At 46.6% G+C, this 14672-nt stretch overlaps 5 protein-coding genes; 2 read left to right on the plus strand and 3 right to left on the minus strand.

The window, feature by feature from the left end:
* Nucleotides 1-30: 30 nt before the first annotated feature.
* On the minus strand, nucleotides 31-1339 carry GSTUM_00008031001 (uncharacterized protein). XM_002839810.2 has 3 exons: nucleotides 1142-1339; nucleotides 91-1079; nucleotides 31-50 (listed from the first exon to the last, which is right to left on the minus strand). The coding sequence occupies exons 1-3, from the start codon at nucleotides 1263-1265 to the stop codon at nucleotides 39-41; spliced, it is 1125 nt and encodes a 374-aa protein (XP_002839856.1). The 5' UTR covers nucleotides 1266-1339; the 3' UTR covers nucleotides 31-38.
* A 2-nt stretch (nucleotides 1340-1341) lies between these two features.
* On the minus strand, nucleotides 1342-2561 carry GSTUM_00008032001 (mitochondrial 37S ribosomal protein MRPS16). XM_002839811.2 has 3 exons: nucleotides 2414-2561; nucleotides 2181-2358; nucleotides 1342-2114 (listed from the first exon to the last, which is right to left on the minus strand). Exons 1-3 carry the CDS (start codon nucleotides 2488-2490, stop codon nucleotides 1953-1955), a joined length of 417 nt encoding a protein of 138 aa, XP_002839857.1. The 5' UTR covers nucleotides 2491-2561; the 3' UTR covers nucleotides 1342-1952.
* A 202-nt stretch (nucleotides 2562-2763) lies between these two features.
* GSTUM_00008033001 (uncharacterized protein) lies at nucleotides 2764-3766 on the plus strand. XM_002839812.2 is given in 5 exon segments: nucleotides 2764-3085; nucleotides 3140-3304; nucleotides 3326-3338; nucleotides 3358-3373; nucleotides 3389-3766. 5 exon segments carry the CDS (start codon nucleotides 2866-2868, stop codon nucleotides 3668-3670), a joined length of 696 nt encoding a protein of 231 aa, XP_002839858.1. The 5' UTR covers nucleotides 2764-2865; the 3' UTR covers nucleotides 3671-3766.
* Nucleotides 3767-3768: 2 nt separating this feature from the next.
* Nucleotides 3769-4938, plus strand: GSTUM_00008034001 (uncharacterized protein; the record flags this gene model as incomplete). XM_002839813.2 has 2 exons in its annotated part: nucleotides 3769-4379; nucleotides 4434-4938. 2 exons carry the CDS (start codon nucleotides 3769-3771, stop codon nucleotides 4708-4710), a joined length of 888 nt encoding a protein of 295 aa, XP_002839859.1. The 3' UTR covers nucleotides 4711-4938.
* Nucleotides 4939-5603: 665 nt separating this feature from the next.
* Nucleotides 5604-6808, minus strand: GSTUM_00008035001 (uncharacterized protein). XM_002839814.2 has 3 exons: nucleotides 6485-6808; nucleotides 6036-6340; nucleotides 5604-5950 (listed from the first exon to the last, which is right to left on the minus strand). The coding sequence occupies exons 1-3, from the start codon at nucleotides 6642-6644 to the stop codon at nucleotides 5693-5695; spliced, it is 723 nt and encodes a 240-aa protein (XP_002839860.1). The 5' UTR covers nucleotides 6645-6808; the 3' UTR covers nucleotides 5604-5692.
* Between the last annotated feature and the right edge of the window lie 7864 nt (nucleotides 6809-14672).

Raw genomic sequence — 14672 nt, forward strand, 5'->3', positions numbered from 1 at the left:
AACATGGCAGAACATACTCGATACATCATTGTAGCGTTTCAAACTCGAATCTAAGAGTGGGTCAGCCCCAGGTTCGATTTCTTTCCCCACACGCTCGTGCTTTTTCTGCAATCCCTCCTCATCCTCCATTTCTTCGTCTTCGTCCCTCTCCAGTATGCCCTGTCCCGCATCCTCATCACTCGACTCGATATCGCTCATGACCGCTGGCTCCTCCCTTTTCTTCCCACTGTCGCCAACATCGATATCCTTCATCAGCCTTCCCAACTCTTTCTCCTTCTCCTCAAGCTTCTGCTCCTCCCGGCGCTTCCTAGCCCTCTCCATCTCCGGCTTGTAATCCTTCTCATACTCCAAACACTTTCCCTCAACAGCCTTCATGAATTCGTCGACCCCAGCGCCCGTCATAGCACTAACCGCCACCAAATCCAAATGCTTATAAAACTCGTCAAGCATAAGACTCATAGAGTTCAACAAGCTAGCCATATACCCGCTCCCGCCAACACCATCATCATTCCCCTCCTCTTCCTGCAGCGCTCTTTGAAAAGCCTCAAAATCCGTCATCCACTCCTTCGCAAAATCTGCATCCTGCGCATCAGTCTTGTTGAACACCAGGATCATCGGTAATTTCGTCTTGTAGAGGATACTGCAAGCGTAGAGCATATTACTCATGAACGTTGCGGGAGCTTTAGTCCGGGGCGTATCAATAATGTAGGCAATGACAGTAGGAAACCCCGAAGCAATTGCATCGGTTATGATCGCTCCGCTAGCGCTCCAGACAAAGCACTCAATCTGACCTGGTGTGTCCACGAGGATGGAATTTATCGAGGGTGCGCGCTTCTCGAGAATTCCAATTACCTGGTCGACCTTGGTCGCGAAGAGGTTCAGACATGTCATGATTCCGCCGTTGGGGCCGAGGTTGTATTGCTTCATCACTTCTTCGTAGTTTACGCTGTCGCGGATGTCGATGTTCCGGGCAAAGGGGACAGTTTTTACGGCGGGGTCAAGGTTGATTATGTATGGTGGCTGTTTCTGGGCGTGGAGATGGGCGTTTAGGCGCTGCATGAAGGTAGTTTTTCCGGAGCCTGGACGGTTCGTTAGTCCTATGATTCACACACTGCGATCAGAAGCGGAGGGGGGGTAATACCGGCCATGCCAATGCAAATAATTGCTGGTGGAGGACCATCTCTTGAAGCTCCGGGGGAAGACTGGGGAGCGGAAGAGGATGAGCCTGCCTGTGAGGATTCGCCGATGGGGGCCGAGCTCGCCATTATTATTGACCACTAAGTTCTCGAGAAGAATTCGAAGGCGAGAGATACGAGGATAGTTGAAATGTGTATTCTTGACTTGGTTGATGGTTTCGGCGAAATAGGGGAGGCGTGTGTTTTTCCGGTGGAAAGTTAAACTCAACGAATGATGACACTGTAGCATACCTAAGTACCGGCACTCGAGCAGTGGGGCTAGCCATCTTGGACGTGGTGAAAGCTTGGCGTTTTGAGCCGCATTTCATCACTATGAATCACTCGAGAAATTCTCCAATGGAAAAGCAGCGGCCGGTTCACCGGGGGAGTGAACTATCTTCAAGGTGAGGATACGGGCCTATCAAGAGCATCCGCCTGACAAAATTGACCCGACCTTCTGCGAGGAGTAGATGAAACATCGCAACTAAGCAAGGCTCATGCGATTCGCTACCGTAGTTCGTGGATGGCGCACTGGAGTTCTCGAGTGTGACAAGTAAACTCCGCCGACTTATCCATTTACTAGAGTATAGACACAGTAGACTACTCTTTGAGCCTTCTTATTCTCGAGATACGGTGTTTCTCTAAGAATAACAATCTCATCCAGTGCAGACCGCTCTCGACAGACTCGCAGAAATATCCGATCTATTCACTTCCAGATAGCTGCCCATAACAGCCCGAAAATGTTGTACAATCCGTCCCAAATATATCGCAAAGACATCAAGTTTCCCTTGTGGTTGCCCCAGGCTCTCTGATTCCGATATTTTCTTGAATGGACTTCGTAACATCCTCCACATTCCTGGGCTCCTCCGGTTTAATTGCACTATTCCCCGCTTTGCTTTGTAGCCTTGCGACCGGCCATTTAGGTTCCAGTAATCCAATCTACCACTTCATCAGGTCTCACCCTCGATCTTCAACCCACGGGCCTGGTCTCCCGATACGACTTACCATGGATAATAATCGCCACACAGGATCCGAAGGCTGCGCTCCAGTACCTAGCCAGTATTTCGCTCGCGCGGTATCTAGCTCAATATGTTTTGTGCCTTTTCCTATGCCATCGGCTGGTGGGACTGGAATGGGGTTGTAGGTGCCGATTACTTCTATGGGCCTATTCGTTTGTGCGGACCTATAAATATTAGCTGAATGTGCATCGGAGGGTAGGCTGAGAGCGTAAATAATACCGAGCATGTGCGACGACGATGTTATAAATTGGTGCGTGTCGACGACCGAAGCGTGCTAAACGGATCTTGACGACCATCTTGTGATGTTGACTGGATGGGGGAGGGAGGGAGGGTTCGAGGCTGAAGAGGTTTTGATATCAACGGTGAGTGAACATTGTAAATGTATTGAAGGTATTTAGAACTGCTCAATCTCGCAAGAAATTTCAATTCATTCTATAGAAGTGCTATTGGAGGACTGCTCTAAGGGATGCATTCATTTTTGAAAAATGTTTGTGACTTTGCTTTCGCCCCATGCCCCGCCAATGAAAACGCCCACAGAAAAATTGAGGAAAAGTTCCCCCACACAAACATCCCTCCACAATCAGTCTCAACAACCTGCCGTCAACGAGTACCTATTTATCGATTTATAACTAGTCTGTGAATTTTTTCCTGGATCCATCGAGGCAGGAAATATGGCTCCGCTCGAGCTGAACGCCTTAATAGCTGCTCTCCCTGAGCATGAGAATGGCTGGGGACCTCCGGCCTCTATCGAATCAACGCTGAATGAAGTTCCCTATGCCCCTTACTCAAAGGGGGATAAACTTGGTCGCATGGCGGATTGGACAACAGAGGGTGGAAAGGATGGGCGGGATCAGAGGGGTGGAAGACAAGGCTACAACAGAAATTACAGAGGTAAATATTTCCTCAAATGTTTGAGGTATGCGGTACACTAACAATGTGGCATAGATCAGCAAGTATACGGAGCCGGAACATCAAGTCTGTTCTCCTATCAACATGCTGAAGACGAAGCTTCCTTCTCCGTAGTTGATAATCAACGCACCAGCACAAAGACTCGCACAGGTTTCGGCGGCCGCATGACAACTTTCCGTGGCCGCGGTCGCGGCGGCGCAGGTTCACGTGGAGGACGTGGAGGTGCAGCGGGTGGGTCTGGGGGTACCTTCCAGAGAGCTGGCGATCGCAGTGGTAGAGACCAAGGTCGTTTCGACAATCGTGGTGGAAGGGGAGGTCGTGGCCGCCGTTTCGGCTGGAAAGACTACGACAAGCCACAGCGCAACCGTGATGCCTCGGTGGTTGTCAAGCCTGAATGGAGGATGCTCGAGGAAATCGATTTCAACCGCCTGGCTAAGCTCAATCTTGAGACTGATGAGGGTGAAGATGTGGACAACTATGGATTCCTATATTGTTACGACCGTAGCTACGACAAAGCTGCCGGTACTAAGCCTGCCGAGCGCAAACTCGTTGTTCAAGACCGAGTAGTATTCAACCCGACCACGACTGAGGACCCCGTGATTCAGCAACTTGCGGAGAAGGATGAGGCTACAATATTCGCCACAGACTCTGTATTATCGATGCTGATGTGTGCTCCTCGGTCCGTTTACCCCTGGGACATTGTAATTGTTCGTGAAGGCAAGAAGCTTTTCTTCGATAAGCGGGAGGGCAGCCAACTAGACTTTGTCTCGGTCAATGAGAATGCTGCGGATCCACCGCTGGAGGCTAGTGAAGGAAATAAGGATTCCATCAACGCACCACACGCACTTTCTATGGAAGCTACTTTCATTAACCAAAATTTTGCTATCCAAACAGTGAACGAGGAGTCAAAGTACGACTTTGAGAACCCCAACCCTTTCTACAACGAGGAGGACACCGAGCCACTTGGTTCTAAAGCCTACAAATACCGGCGTTTCGATTTGTCCCTAAACGAGGAGGAGCCGGTACACCTTATTGTGAGGACAGAGCTGGATGCCGTCATGAAGACTCCTAGCGGAGAAAACATGTTCCTCACCGTCAAGGCACTGAACGAATTTGATGGACGTGCGCAGGGAAGCGGAGGAGCACTCGATTGGCGTGCAAAGCTCTCTTCCCAGCGTGGCGCAGTCGTGGCGACGGAAATGAAGAACAACTCCAGCAAGCTCGCCCGCTGGACTGCCCAGGCCATCCTTGCGAAAGCAGACGTGATGAAGTTAGGGTAACATCTACCCTCCCATTATCAGTGACTCCTTCCTAACCAACTCTCCCGCAGATTTGTCTCCCGTGCAAACCCCAAGGATAACAATCGTCACGTAATCCTCGGTGTCGTCGGGTACAAGCCCCGCGAATTCGCTAACCAGATGAATCTGAACCTCTCTAATGGATGGGGTATTGTTCGCACCATCGTTGACATGTGCATGCACATGCCCGAGGGCAAGTACGTACTTGTCAAAGACCCCAATAGACCCGTGCTTAGGTTGTACGAGGTCCCACCGAACACTTTTGAGGAGCTTGAGGATAGCAAAACTGCTGGCGGGGATGGGGATTAGTTTTTTTCTTCTTAATCTTGAGTTTAAAAGTTTTTATTTGAATACAAAGGGTTTTTCTTCTTTTTCTCTTTCTTCTCTTGTGACGATTTGTTGAACCAAAGAACATTAGTTAGATAAGTGGGGGGGTTTCCGGGTTGTTGCCATCTCTGGTGCCCATCCCACTATGATACCAAGTAATTGGCTACGGTGACTTGGGGGTGGAAAAATTAAAAAAATACAGGTAAAAAATTCTACTTGTAGTTATCGACCATTACAAAGGGCAGATAAAATACTGCTCGCACGTAGACTACTTGTACCGTTCCACAACAGCACCGGGCAGAGCGTTGCTACCGTATCCTCATCAGATGAGCAGCACCGGACAGAAAATCCCCAGTCCAATAAACCTTTACAAGTTCGACCCGTAAGTTTCCCTCCCCACCACTACCACCACGCGCTACTTTCCACCGCGAATGGGGAGGTAGTCAAAACTTGGCGGATCTGCACAAACCAGCGAATCCATCGAGTGAAAGTATTAGGCAACGCTGAATTAGGAAACACAGCTATAGTAATAATAGTAATAGTACGGTATGTTACTGTAATAAAGACATCGAGGTATGATACCATGCTCGTGAGTGGGTCAACCACGATCGAGCCCGGAGAGTTTCAGAGCACACGATACAGGTATGATATACAACTGCGAGCGCAGCCGCAACCCCCGCTATCCCGATGGCTAAAATTCGAGGGATGCGTTCGGTATAGTGCGTGATCCGGACAACTGTTCAGGTTTTCGGCTTAAAGAAATTTGCAGCTCAAAGAGGGTAATACGGGATGGGGAGGTTTCCGGGTCATCGGGATCTATTATAGGATATATACGGTAGCGGGGTATGGCTGCAGTGCACTGTACGGTGGGATCGAAAGGCTTGAGATTGCATCCACTAATTCTTAGAGAGGATAGAGTGAAATTAAAATATACAACTCGTGACCCAAACAAAGGACGTTTCCCTCAAATTATGTTTGAAAACCCAAGAATGTAGAACCACACGAGAGCCAGGAATGGTAGCGCTAGGGATGGTGATGATGAAGCGGCGAACCTCCCGGGGGAGGAAGCAGCGCTTAGGACAACGGTGGCATTTGGCCTGGAAGGATCCTTATCACCGAGTCTATACCCTCCCATCCCTGTCCCGTTAATGCAGTATTTGTCCCAGACCTCCTGAGCACCGAAGCGGTCCGCTTCTTTGTCCGAGAAGGTGATGTCGATGCACTTTATCCATCCCCCGCCTCATGGTTAGTCCTATCAGCCCATCCACCAATACGACGGGCGAGCAAGGTGGAGGGAATCAACATACAGAATACAAGGCGGCCCCCGTCCCGGTCAACTGTATAACCTGAATGGTAGCGTTGACGCCGTCAGCCACATCACCCACGATCTTCTTCGGGATCTTGATCTTTCGAAGGCAGAAAGTGCTATTGGCGCCCGTCTGATTGAATAGTGGGACCATGGAGACGTTGTATGGGTTCGAGAGTATATTTTCGTCGATGTCGGAGCCGAGCGCGATGTTGACCGTGGTTAAGGCGAATGCATGGATGGGGATGAGGGAGAGGGCGCCGCCGCTGGTGGGCCATTGGGAGCGGTTTGTTGTTGGAGGGATGCCTGTTTTTAATTTTTATTTATTGTGAGATTAGGTTTTTACATATTTTTACGGGGTGGGGTGGGGGTATATTCGTTACCTCCGCCTATAGAATGAATTAGTTAGTGGTCAAACATAAATAGAGCAAGAAGAAAGGGGGAATTTACATGGAAAGTGAAATTGCGTATTATAGGAATATCCCCTTTGCTGCGGATAGATAACAGTGAAATGGCCGTTCACCAACCCTCCTCCCCTTCCTCCCCCCCCGCACATCAATACCGATAGTATTCCCAAAACCGATAACAGCCATGCCCGTACCCGATACATTCTTAAATATCGCGCGCGCCGAGAAATGGTTCAGTCCTTTTTCCTTCCTGGTTTTCTTCTTCTTCAAGCTCTTCTCATTTGGTCTGAACCAAAGGTCGCAAAAGGGAGGAGCGAAAAAAAATAAAAGTCCCAAGAAAAGCAGGGGAGAAAAAAGCTTATCTCAGTATTTCAGGGTGAGGTGGAGGGAACAGGAAGAAGAGGAGAGGGGGGAACGGGAGGGCTTTTGGGAGAAGAAGCGGAGGTGGCATGAGATACACCAGTATACTCGTACAGTGGCGGCGTTGGCTGAGGGTGTGTGTGATACCCATCATTTCGATGATGGCTGCGAGTTGGTTTACCAAAGAAGAAAGCAAATAACACATTCCTAGCGGAATTAGTGGTGGATTGCTTTTTTCCTTTCCTTTCCTTTTCATTTGATCTTGTGGATGGGAAGTGCCGGGCTTTGTACTCCAGTACTACTAGGGCCGGTCGATTTGAATCATTTGATAGGATGGCGAGGAGCCTAGGGGGGAGGGGGGGTATAACCGAGTGCTCGTAGACCTCTCCCCGATCAAGAGGTGGCAGAACTTATTGACTGACTGGCTGACAGAAGCAAATACCACGCCGGTCATCGTCTGTGGGAGAAGTGTGAGAAAAAGAAAGAAAAAGGCATGGTGTACCGGTACTTGTGCTGTGCCAGCAATTCCAGTCTGCGGAGGCGGAGGCGGAATGGGTAGGGAATAACAAGCTTTTTGGAGCTGCGGTAGCACAAGTACCACAGCGGAGTGGCAACTACACAGTGGGGATCGGTGAGTGGTTGGTTATTTGTAAGGTGGTTGATCTTTATTTGCTTTTTTCTTCTTCCATGTGAGCTGAACGGGGTTTCCCTTGGGTTTGGCCTTTTGGGCCCTGCCGATTTGGTCGTAGCTGGTTGTTTGATAAGCAGTGTGCTCAGGTAAGGCGACCAGGGGGTGATATGCCAAAAAACTCTCGAGTGAGATGTTATGACCATGCACGGGGAGCTTATGAGGTCTGCAGAGAGGTTATTGATCTTCTCCGGGGAAATCTTCGGGTGTTGAGTGCTTTCGACTTATGTAGAATCGCAGAATCGTAGCCCACAATATATTTGCGGGAAAACTCATTGCTTATTGTCCTTTCCCTGATCCCTTCTTCCATACCAACTCTCTATGCCTCCCTCCGTCCACCGCCGCCTACTTCCCCACCTCTTGCGGTTGGAAGGGAGAAATCTTAGCCGCTGGACGGGGTCCTTCATACGATTTCTCATTCTATCTCACCACCTTATTTGTATTGATTACCCGCACTGCTTGTCACGGGAAGTAGCCGGGCATACAAATTCCAAGAGCTGGTGTTTTACGCCCAAAATCGAGGATCTCTGTTCCCGGGTGCATTACGAATTAATGAGAGGCCCAGCGGTGCCCACAGGCTTTCACAGCGGGATGCCAATAGGGTGTGGGATAGTATGAGCGTAGAGATAGCGAACCTCTCGCGAACAAAGGCATCTTGAGCTGTGATAAGGGGAGTCCCTCTCCCTCTTAGTGCGGTTTATCATATATCCAATAGCGCGCTAGGGATCCTGGCCGAATGGACCCGAGAACCGTGCTGGGAGGAAGGATGCGTGGCATGTCCAAGTATCTTGGTGGGCTCCAGGAGGTGCCTCCGGGCCATGGGGCAGTGCTGACATGGAGATTTGGTGCAGGGACATTTCTTTGTGCTTAGCGCTTTTTTCATAGCACTCGAATTGGCCATTGCTTTGGTCACCACTTTTTTCACTGGTCAGTCTAGAAAATCTGGTGGGGGTGGGGCTAGAGTGTACACACTTTTCGATGCTCTCCTTATGATTGTGCACCAGATGGTACAGGCTGGATGGAGGAAACGATCGATGAAAGACGTGCCCTACCGCTCGAGCCGCGGGCAGTAAACATGACCATCAAGAATAGTATTGCATTTACGTCGTGAGGTCGAAAGGAAGTCAGTGCTGATTGGTTAATTGGGCTAAAGAAAGTGGGGGGGGCGGGATCGGGTAAAGGAGAAGAAAGCGGAGTGTTTAAGGGTACTTGTAGCAAACAGGGGGTATCAACCCACACGGGGGCAACCACTGGGTCCTATGTAGAAGTGCATATATAGTCCACTAAGCGCGCGCTCCTGTTATCATATAGGCATACCCAACACCGCATAGTGGAAAGGCCATGATTCCGCAACCCACGATAGAGCCCTCAATCGAGGCAGTTCCGGTTCCACTCCCTGATCGTGTGATATGTAGATTTGCTTTCGTAGGGTCGGCTCTAGGACTGATCTGCTTTTGGGTGAGGTTACCCGCTAGGTTGGGTGAAGAAGTGCAGGAGGTGATAGACCTAACTTTGGTCGATGTGCTGCAGCTCCACTGCAGAATTGGCCACTAGAGGCCTTGGGGAAGTTACATTAATTTACCTGATTGAATTTTGACCCCTGTAGTAGTCTTTACCATATCACGTTTGCACTCAGAGTTGCGGGTTATATATATTCATTTTTTTCCTATTCGCATCAAGATCACTGCGCGTATGATACCATATTTGCATGACAGGGGGCCCTATTGTATAAGGGTTGCTATCGAGACAAATAAACGTCGTGTATTTAGGGTCGAAGGGCCATACGTTAGGCCCCGCATATGATATCATAGGGACTGCGCTGTAGGAACACTAAATTTGCAGCGCTGTGGTAGGTGGTTTGTTGCAAGATGATATCTTGTATCAGGTTCTATCGCAGGATTAGGGGTTGGGAAGAGGATATATCATGACCATCCCTGATGGTCAAATGCCTGAGAAACTGGTCGGTACTAACTTGAAATAGGGAACTCCGGGAGTTGGAAACTCCGTTCGGGCCGGGGTAGACTACCATAGCCGAGACGGCGGACCACTTTCCAGGGGGAGGGGGCTGGGCCCTTACCAACTTTAGTGATTGCGGAAGATGAAAAGGCGTTGTGTGTGGGGGGAACTTTTGCATTAGGAGAGAGTCTCTCTGCGTGTTTAGTGCGCCATGATTTGAGCTGTCTATAATTTGAAATCATGATTTGAGATAATATCATAGTGTTTGTAACTGGCCAATAGGATAACCCAGAATCGGCTTACATAATCTCTATTTGCGTGCTGTGATTGGTCGGTTCTAAATTGCTATCTCAGATCATAGTGCGCGAGATATGCCCTCAGTGACTGACCGGACATTACTCTCTCGCTTAGTACTCGTACTTGTACACAGCACATGGCACATGGAGCGATCCCTAATATACAATAGCTCTAAGGCAAGGTCTAGGGAAGCAGATTAGTCCAGTACTAAATGACGGACACACCCGTAATATATTCTCTTTTGGGACACTCCGTCAACACTGCTCGAGTATCCTACTAAGAGACCTTTCATACTGTACCGGCGCAACAAGGGACTAAGAGTGGTGTAGGAATTGGGGGTTTATTGGCTCTGGCCTTTCTCACCTGGCTGAGGCTGAGGGAGTCAGGGTCATGGTATGAGGGGTCTCCAAGACCGAATTCCATCTTACGGCTATTATTAGTTAGCAGTTGAAGAGCAGCCAATTTCAAAGCTTGGAAGCTCTTCTCTCTGATCAAATTCCTTTTACCCTTAAAGAAGCTGAAGGACCCACCGTAGGACTTAGCCGTCAACGAACTGGTATTGCCTGCGTGGGACTTTGGTAGAATTTCTAGTGCGAGAGGCAATCACTATATTGGGCTAGATTGGGTTGTGGAAAGGATCGTCACTGGTATCATACAAGCTAAAATTTGCTGACTACCGCACCGTAATGCCAAAACATAATACTCTGATTTAGCTTTATATAATGTGATACTATACATACTAAAGATGTTTACCACTACATCTGAATACCTCTCAGCTCTCAGCATTTCTTCAGCTTCTCTGACATACTATCAATTAACTGGTTCTAATATTAAGACTTCAGTCTATTTTACTCCTCCTACACTACTGCCTGCATCTCAGTACTAATATAGATTCTAGGGAAGTAGCTCTATACTTTGATATGCTACTATACAATTAACTGTATGTTCTTGATTAGGTTAAGATTGGGTGAACACGATTCTTGCTTGTGAAGTAGTATATACAAAATCTACTTTACTGCTACAGGGTCCTGCTTTGTTCCATGATATAATGCTTGATCTTTGACAAACTAGGTTCTGATTGATAAATTGTAGTACCTAGTGGGATTATTGATAAAAGCTGAAGGCACAATGGGCTACAGTATTTGTGCCAAGTAGTTTTTTATTATAACTCTTATTTTTCAATATTCTTAAAGAAGAAAAATTTAGACTTCTAGTTATAGCCTACTGTATCTCAAATTAGTACTAGTACATAATAACTATTAAAGATAAGCTGACTATAATGATCTCCCTTTTGGAAAGTTAGTTCTTAGCAATATGGAATGATACTTCTCTTCTTTTTTTCTTCTTCTCTACTTTACGATAGCACTCAGCCTTTGCCTATATTATTGATAGTACAAGACCTTTATCTGGTATCGAGAATACCTATCATAAGCTTTCTCTAAATCTTTTTCATGAAGAGTGTTTTAGTTGTAATAGCAAGAAAGGTCGCGATAATAATAAAGAGTGTAAAGGTGTTTTTATTTGTTAAAGTAATAAGTAGGAAAAGTACTATTAGAATAAAGTGTGAAGAGCCTACCCTCCATGGCGGTATCGGCCTCCTTATATAACGCTCTTTCCGTTGCAAATTATGTGACCCAAAGTCATTACACGTATGAAATCAAATCATAACAAACTAGTAATCTTACCAAAGTGGTCACATGCTCAAATCTAATAACCTCGTAGCAAGGTCATGTGTGAAAACTTATAAACTAGTCATATGACCCCAAATGGTCACTAGTGTGAAATCTATAATGTCATAATAAGGTCATATGTGAAACATAAATCATATGCACAAGGCATACTTGCAAGGCATACTCACCAAGTGCATATCGCATGACTCATAATCGAGTCATGTGCGAAATATAATAAATCATAATATAACAAATCATATCATCCAAATCAGTCATATACAGAAAATAATAACTTACCAATGACTTGTAATTATGAGTCATGTGAAAACCTGTTCCATGCTGAGCCACATTCATGACACTGAACTATGTAGAACCTTAATAAGAGATATTAAAAATTTACTTACTAGAATAGATGTAATTTTGCAACTAGTACTTAAATGTTTACCAAGCTTGTTTTGACAAGTTTGATTGAGTAGTAGAGTTAAGCCTTTGAATATTACAATTAATAAATACTATCTTGTAGGCTTTGGAGTAGGTATAGCCTTTACTAGCAAGTATACAGTAAATTGTACTTTCCAATACCGCTAATCCTGCTTCCTATTCTATCTTCTTTTAGTAAAGCCTTTAGTCTTTATAGTTGTAGCTGAAAAGATATATAAAATAGTATATACTATTTTGTATTAAAAGTAGTAGTTGGCTAGAATAATTATAATATTATTTGAAACAAGGTTCTCCTTCACATACGTGAAATATAGATTATGGAACTCATATATATTACTCAATTTTATACTTTAAAGTACTAGAGTTTGCAAGAGTAAGAATTCTACTGTATATTAATGTCAAAAATGTAGCTTAGCATAGAAAAGATTTTCACATGACTCATGATTATGAGTCATAGGTATGTTATTGTTTTGCACATATGACCACTTTGCTCATATAACTTGTTTATGTTATGAGTTATTATGTTTTACACATGACTCGATTATGAGTCATGGGATGTGTGCCTGGTGACTGTGCCTTGCAAGAATACCTTGCGTGTATGTCTTGCGCATAGGTTTTATATTTTACACATGACTATGTTATGAGTTCATGGGTTTTGGACATGTGACCACTTGAGATCATATGACTTGTTTATTGCTCTGTGATTGGTTTACCAGTTTTTGCACATGATCTTGGTATAGGGTCATAGGTTTCATGTATGTAACTACTTTGGTTATATGACTAGTTTGTTATGATTTGGTTTCACGCATGTGACCACTTGGGGTCACATGATTTGGGGTGGGAAGAGCACTATATAAAGAGGCAGGTACGGCTGAGGAGGATAGCCTCTTCAAGCTTTGTTTTAAGTACTTTTCCTTGTCCTTGCCGCCGCTTCGCTCTAAGCATTTCATTGACACCCATGATGGACCTTGATGCCTTGGATTCTGGGGGAGATATCTGAGTTCGCTCAGTAGTTCCTGGGGTTGTTAGTGTTGAAGTCAGTTGGCATTACATAGTGGATTACTTATTTGCTTCTTGTTTTATTGCCTGCTGGTTATCTCACAATACTGGCACTTCAAGTTATTTATCATGGTGGCTTATGAGCCCCTTTTGGTAAAATGTCTTGGGCTTTATCTCTGTGTCTACTCGCAGGTTGTGTGTTCGTTTGAGGGGATTGAACTTTGTGTTTGGGAGGATCACCTGTGTCGTTCTCTGGGCCAGTACATATTTCTTGTTGGTTTTAACGGAGTCCTTAGTTCTCATGATACAATATGCCACAGGTTTGCTTGATGACTATCCCATGTCCTCAACTCGTCATACTGGCTGCATCACTTCTCAGATAGCAGGACAGTACCTGCCCAGTCCCTCCTTGTTATGTTACATTTCTACAATCAGAATCCTACAATGTTGTTTATCGCCGTTCTCTGTGAGCTTTTGTCCTTGTGGTATTTACGGTGGTTTAGTCAGGTGTCTCCTCCTTGTTATGGTGGGGATGGCTTTGACCCTGAAAAATCTTACTCCCTGGTATGGTTTTTCATTGTTGCCTGGGGTGATGTGAGACAATTGGCTGCTAGACACTTGCATTGTCTACGTGTTTGGGTAGTTTGGTTGTGGATTGTGGTTGGTGGCTTTACCTATTGCAAGTGGAGCCTACCTTCTGTTTATCAGCTTTTGTTTGCTTGCTCTCCCGCTTCATGTTGCATCAGTTGGGGGTGCCTCTTGCCTGTTGTTCAGTCTGTGCCTGTTGCCAGACCTGTAGGGCTGGCTTTGGCTGGCTCTGCCTACTTTTTCCCGACTTGGTTGAACTTCTGTTCGATTGGGCTAGACGGTATGGCGGGTGCCAGTGCCTTTAGGTATTGGTGCTGCCTCTTCTGTGGCTCTCAGTTGTGGCTGGTGGGCCCCTCCTCAGCTATAAGGTGCTGGGGCTTGGGGCTCTGTAAGTGCGGCCAAGACCAGTGGCTACATGACAGGGATAGGTATGGGCTGTTCTGTAGCTGTCAGATGGTTGATCTGTCTGAGGGGCTGGGGGCGCTGGATGGACTCTGTAATGTCTGGTGTGTGGGACTTGGGGGGGGGGCTAATTGGAGGGAGAAAGGCACGTGCGAGCACCAGTCAGGCCTACGTCAGGTTGGGCGAGGTCTAATTCAGTGTTTCCAGTCTGGCTTGGGCTGTTGAGTGAAGCTGCTGAGTGCTGCAAAACTTCCTGATTGACTGGCTGGCTGATGGCCACCTGGGCGGATAGTGGGTTGTGACCACCTGGTTGGACCTATTTGAGTCTTAAGTGCTAGGTTTTTGTAGGATTTGTTTGGTTTCTTTGGTTTGGCTATGAGTTGGGCAGGAGGAGGCATGGCACCACAGGTAGGAGATAGGCTCCACTGACCTTCTTAGTCTGTTGCCACCTCTATGTATTTCCTATGTTTATATTGTTTTGTTTGGGTGACAGGCAGCAGGTACAGGTCCTCCTCACCGGTACACTCTTTGGAGGCAACTGGCAAAGTAGGTTCATAGGGTTGATGGCCTGGCATACAGGTATGAGAGGTTGACATGTTGGTTGCCTCCTCCCTACCATTATGTCACCTATAGGTTTAATTTATATGTTTGTTGGTTTTCTACTGCAGTGGAGGTTTCGCGGGATGGTTTTCAGACTGGGTGGTAGTGATTTTATGTTTGTTAGATGAGGAACCTGGTTGGGTCGGTCTTTTACTCTGCTTCAGCTATGTTTAGTGCTAGTTGGCTCTATATCAGAGGGGCTATAGACTTGGACCAGGACGGATGCTGGG

The sequence above is a fragment of the Tuber melanosporum genome (assembly GCF_000151645.1).
Source record: "Tuber melanosporum whole genome shotgun sequence assembly, scaffold_41, strain Mel28".
Taxonomy (NCBI): Eukaryota; Fungi; Ascomycota; class Pezizomycetes; order Pezizales; family Tuberaceae; genus Tuber; species Tuber melanosporum.

Excerpts from the sequence above, each read along its gene's own strand:
- GSTUM_00008033001 (XM_002839812.2), top strand. The coding sequence starts at position 2,866 with ATGGCTCCGCTCGAGCTGAACGCCTTAATAGCTGCTCTCCCTGAGCAT. Across the intron at positions 3,086-3,139 it reads CTACAACAGAAATTACAGAG|ATCAGCAAGTATACGGAGCC; the intron begins GTAAATATTTCC and ends AATGTGGCATAG.
- GSTUM_00008035001 (XM_002839814.2), bottom strand. The coding sequence starts at position 6,644 with ATGTATCGGGTACGGGCATGGCTGTTATCGGTTTTGGGAATACTATCG. Across the intron at positions 6,341-6,484 it reads TACGCAATTTCACTTTCCAT|GCATCCCTCCAACAACAAAC; the intron begins GTAAATTCCCCC and ends AATTAAAAACAG. Across the intron at positions 5,951-6,035 it reads CGGGGGCCGCCTTGTATTCT|TGCATCGACATCACCTTCTC; the intron begins GTATGTTGATTC and ends GGATGGATAAAG.
- GSTUM_00008031001 (XM_002839810.2), bottom strand. The coding sequence starts at position 1,265 with ATGGCGAGCTCGGCCCCCATCGGCGAATCCTCACAGGCAGGCTCATCC. Across the intron at positions 1,080-1,141 it reads TATTTGCATTGGCATGGCCG|GCTCCGGAAAAACTACCTTC; the intron begins GTATTACCCCCC and ends CGAACCGTCCAG.
- GSTUM_00008032001 (XM_002839811.2), bottom strand. The coding sequence starts at position 2,490 with ATGGTCGTCAAGATCCGTTTAGCACGCTTCGGTCGTCGACACGCACCA. Across the intron at positions 2,359-2,413 it reads ATCGTCGTCGCACATGCTCG|GTCCGCACAAACGAATAGGC; the intron begins GTATTATTTACG and ends TAATATTTATAG. Across the intron at positions 2,115-2,180 it reads TGTGGCGATTATTATCCATG|ATTGGATTACTGGAACCTAA; the intron begins GTAAGTCGTATC and ends ATGAAGTGGTAG.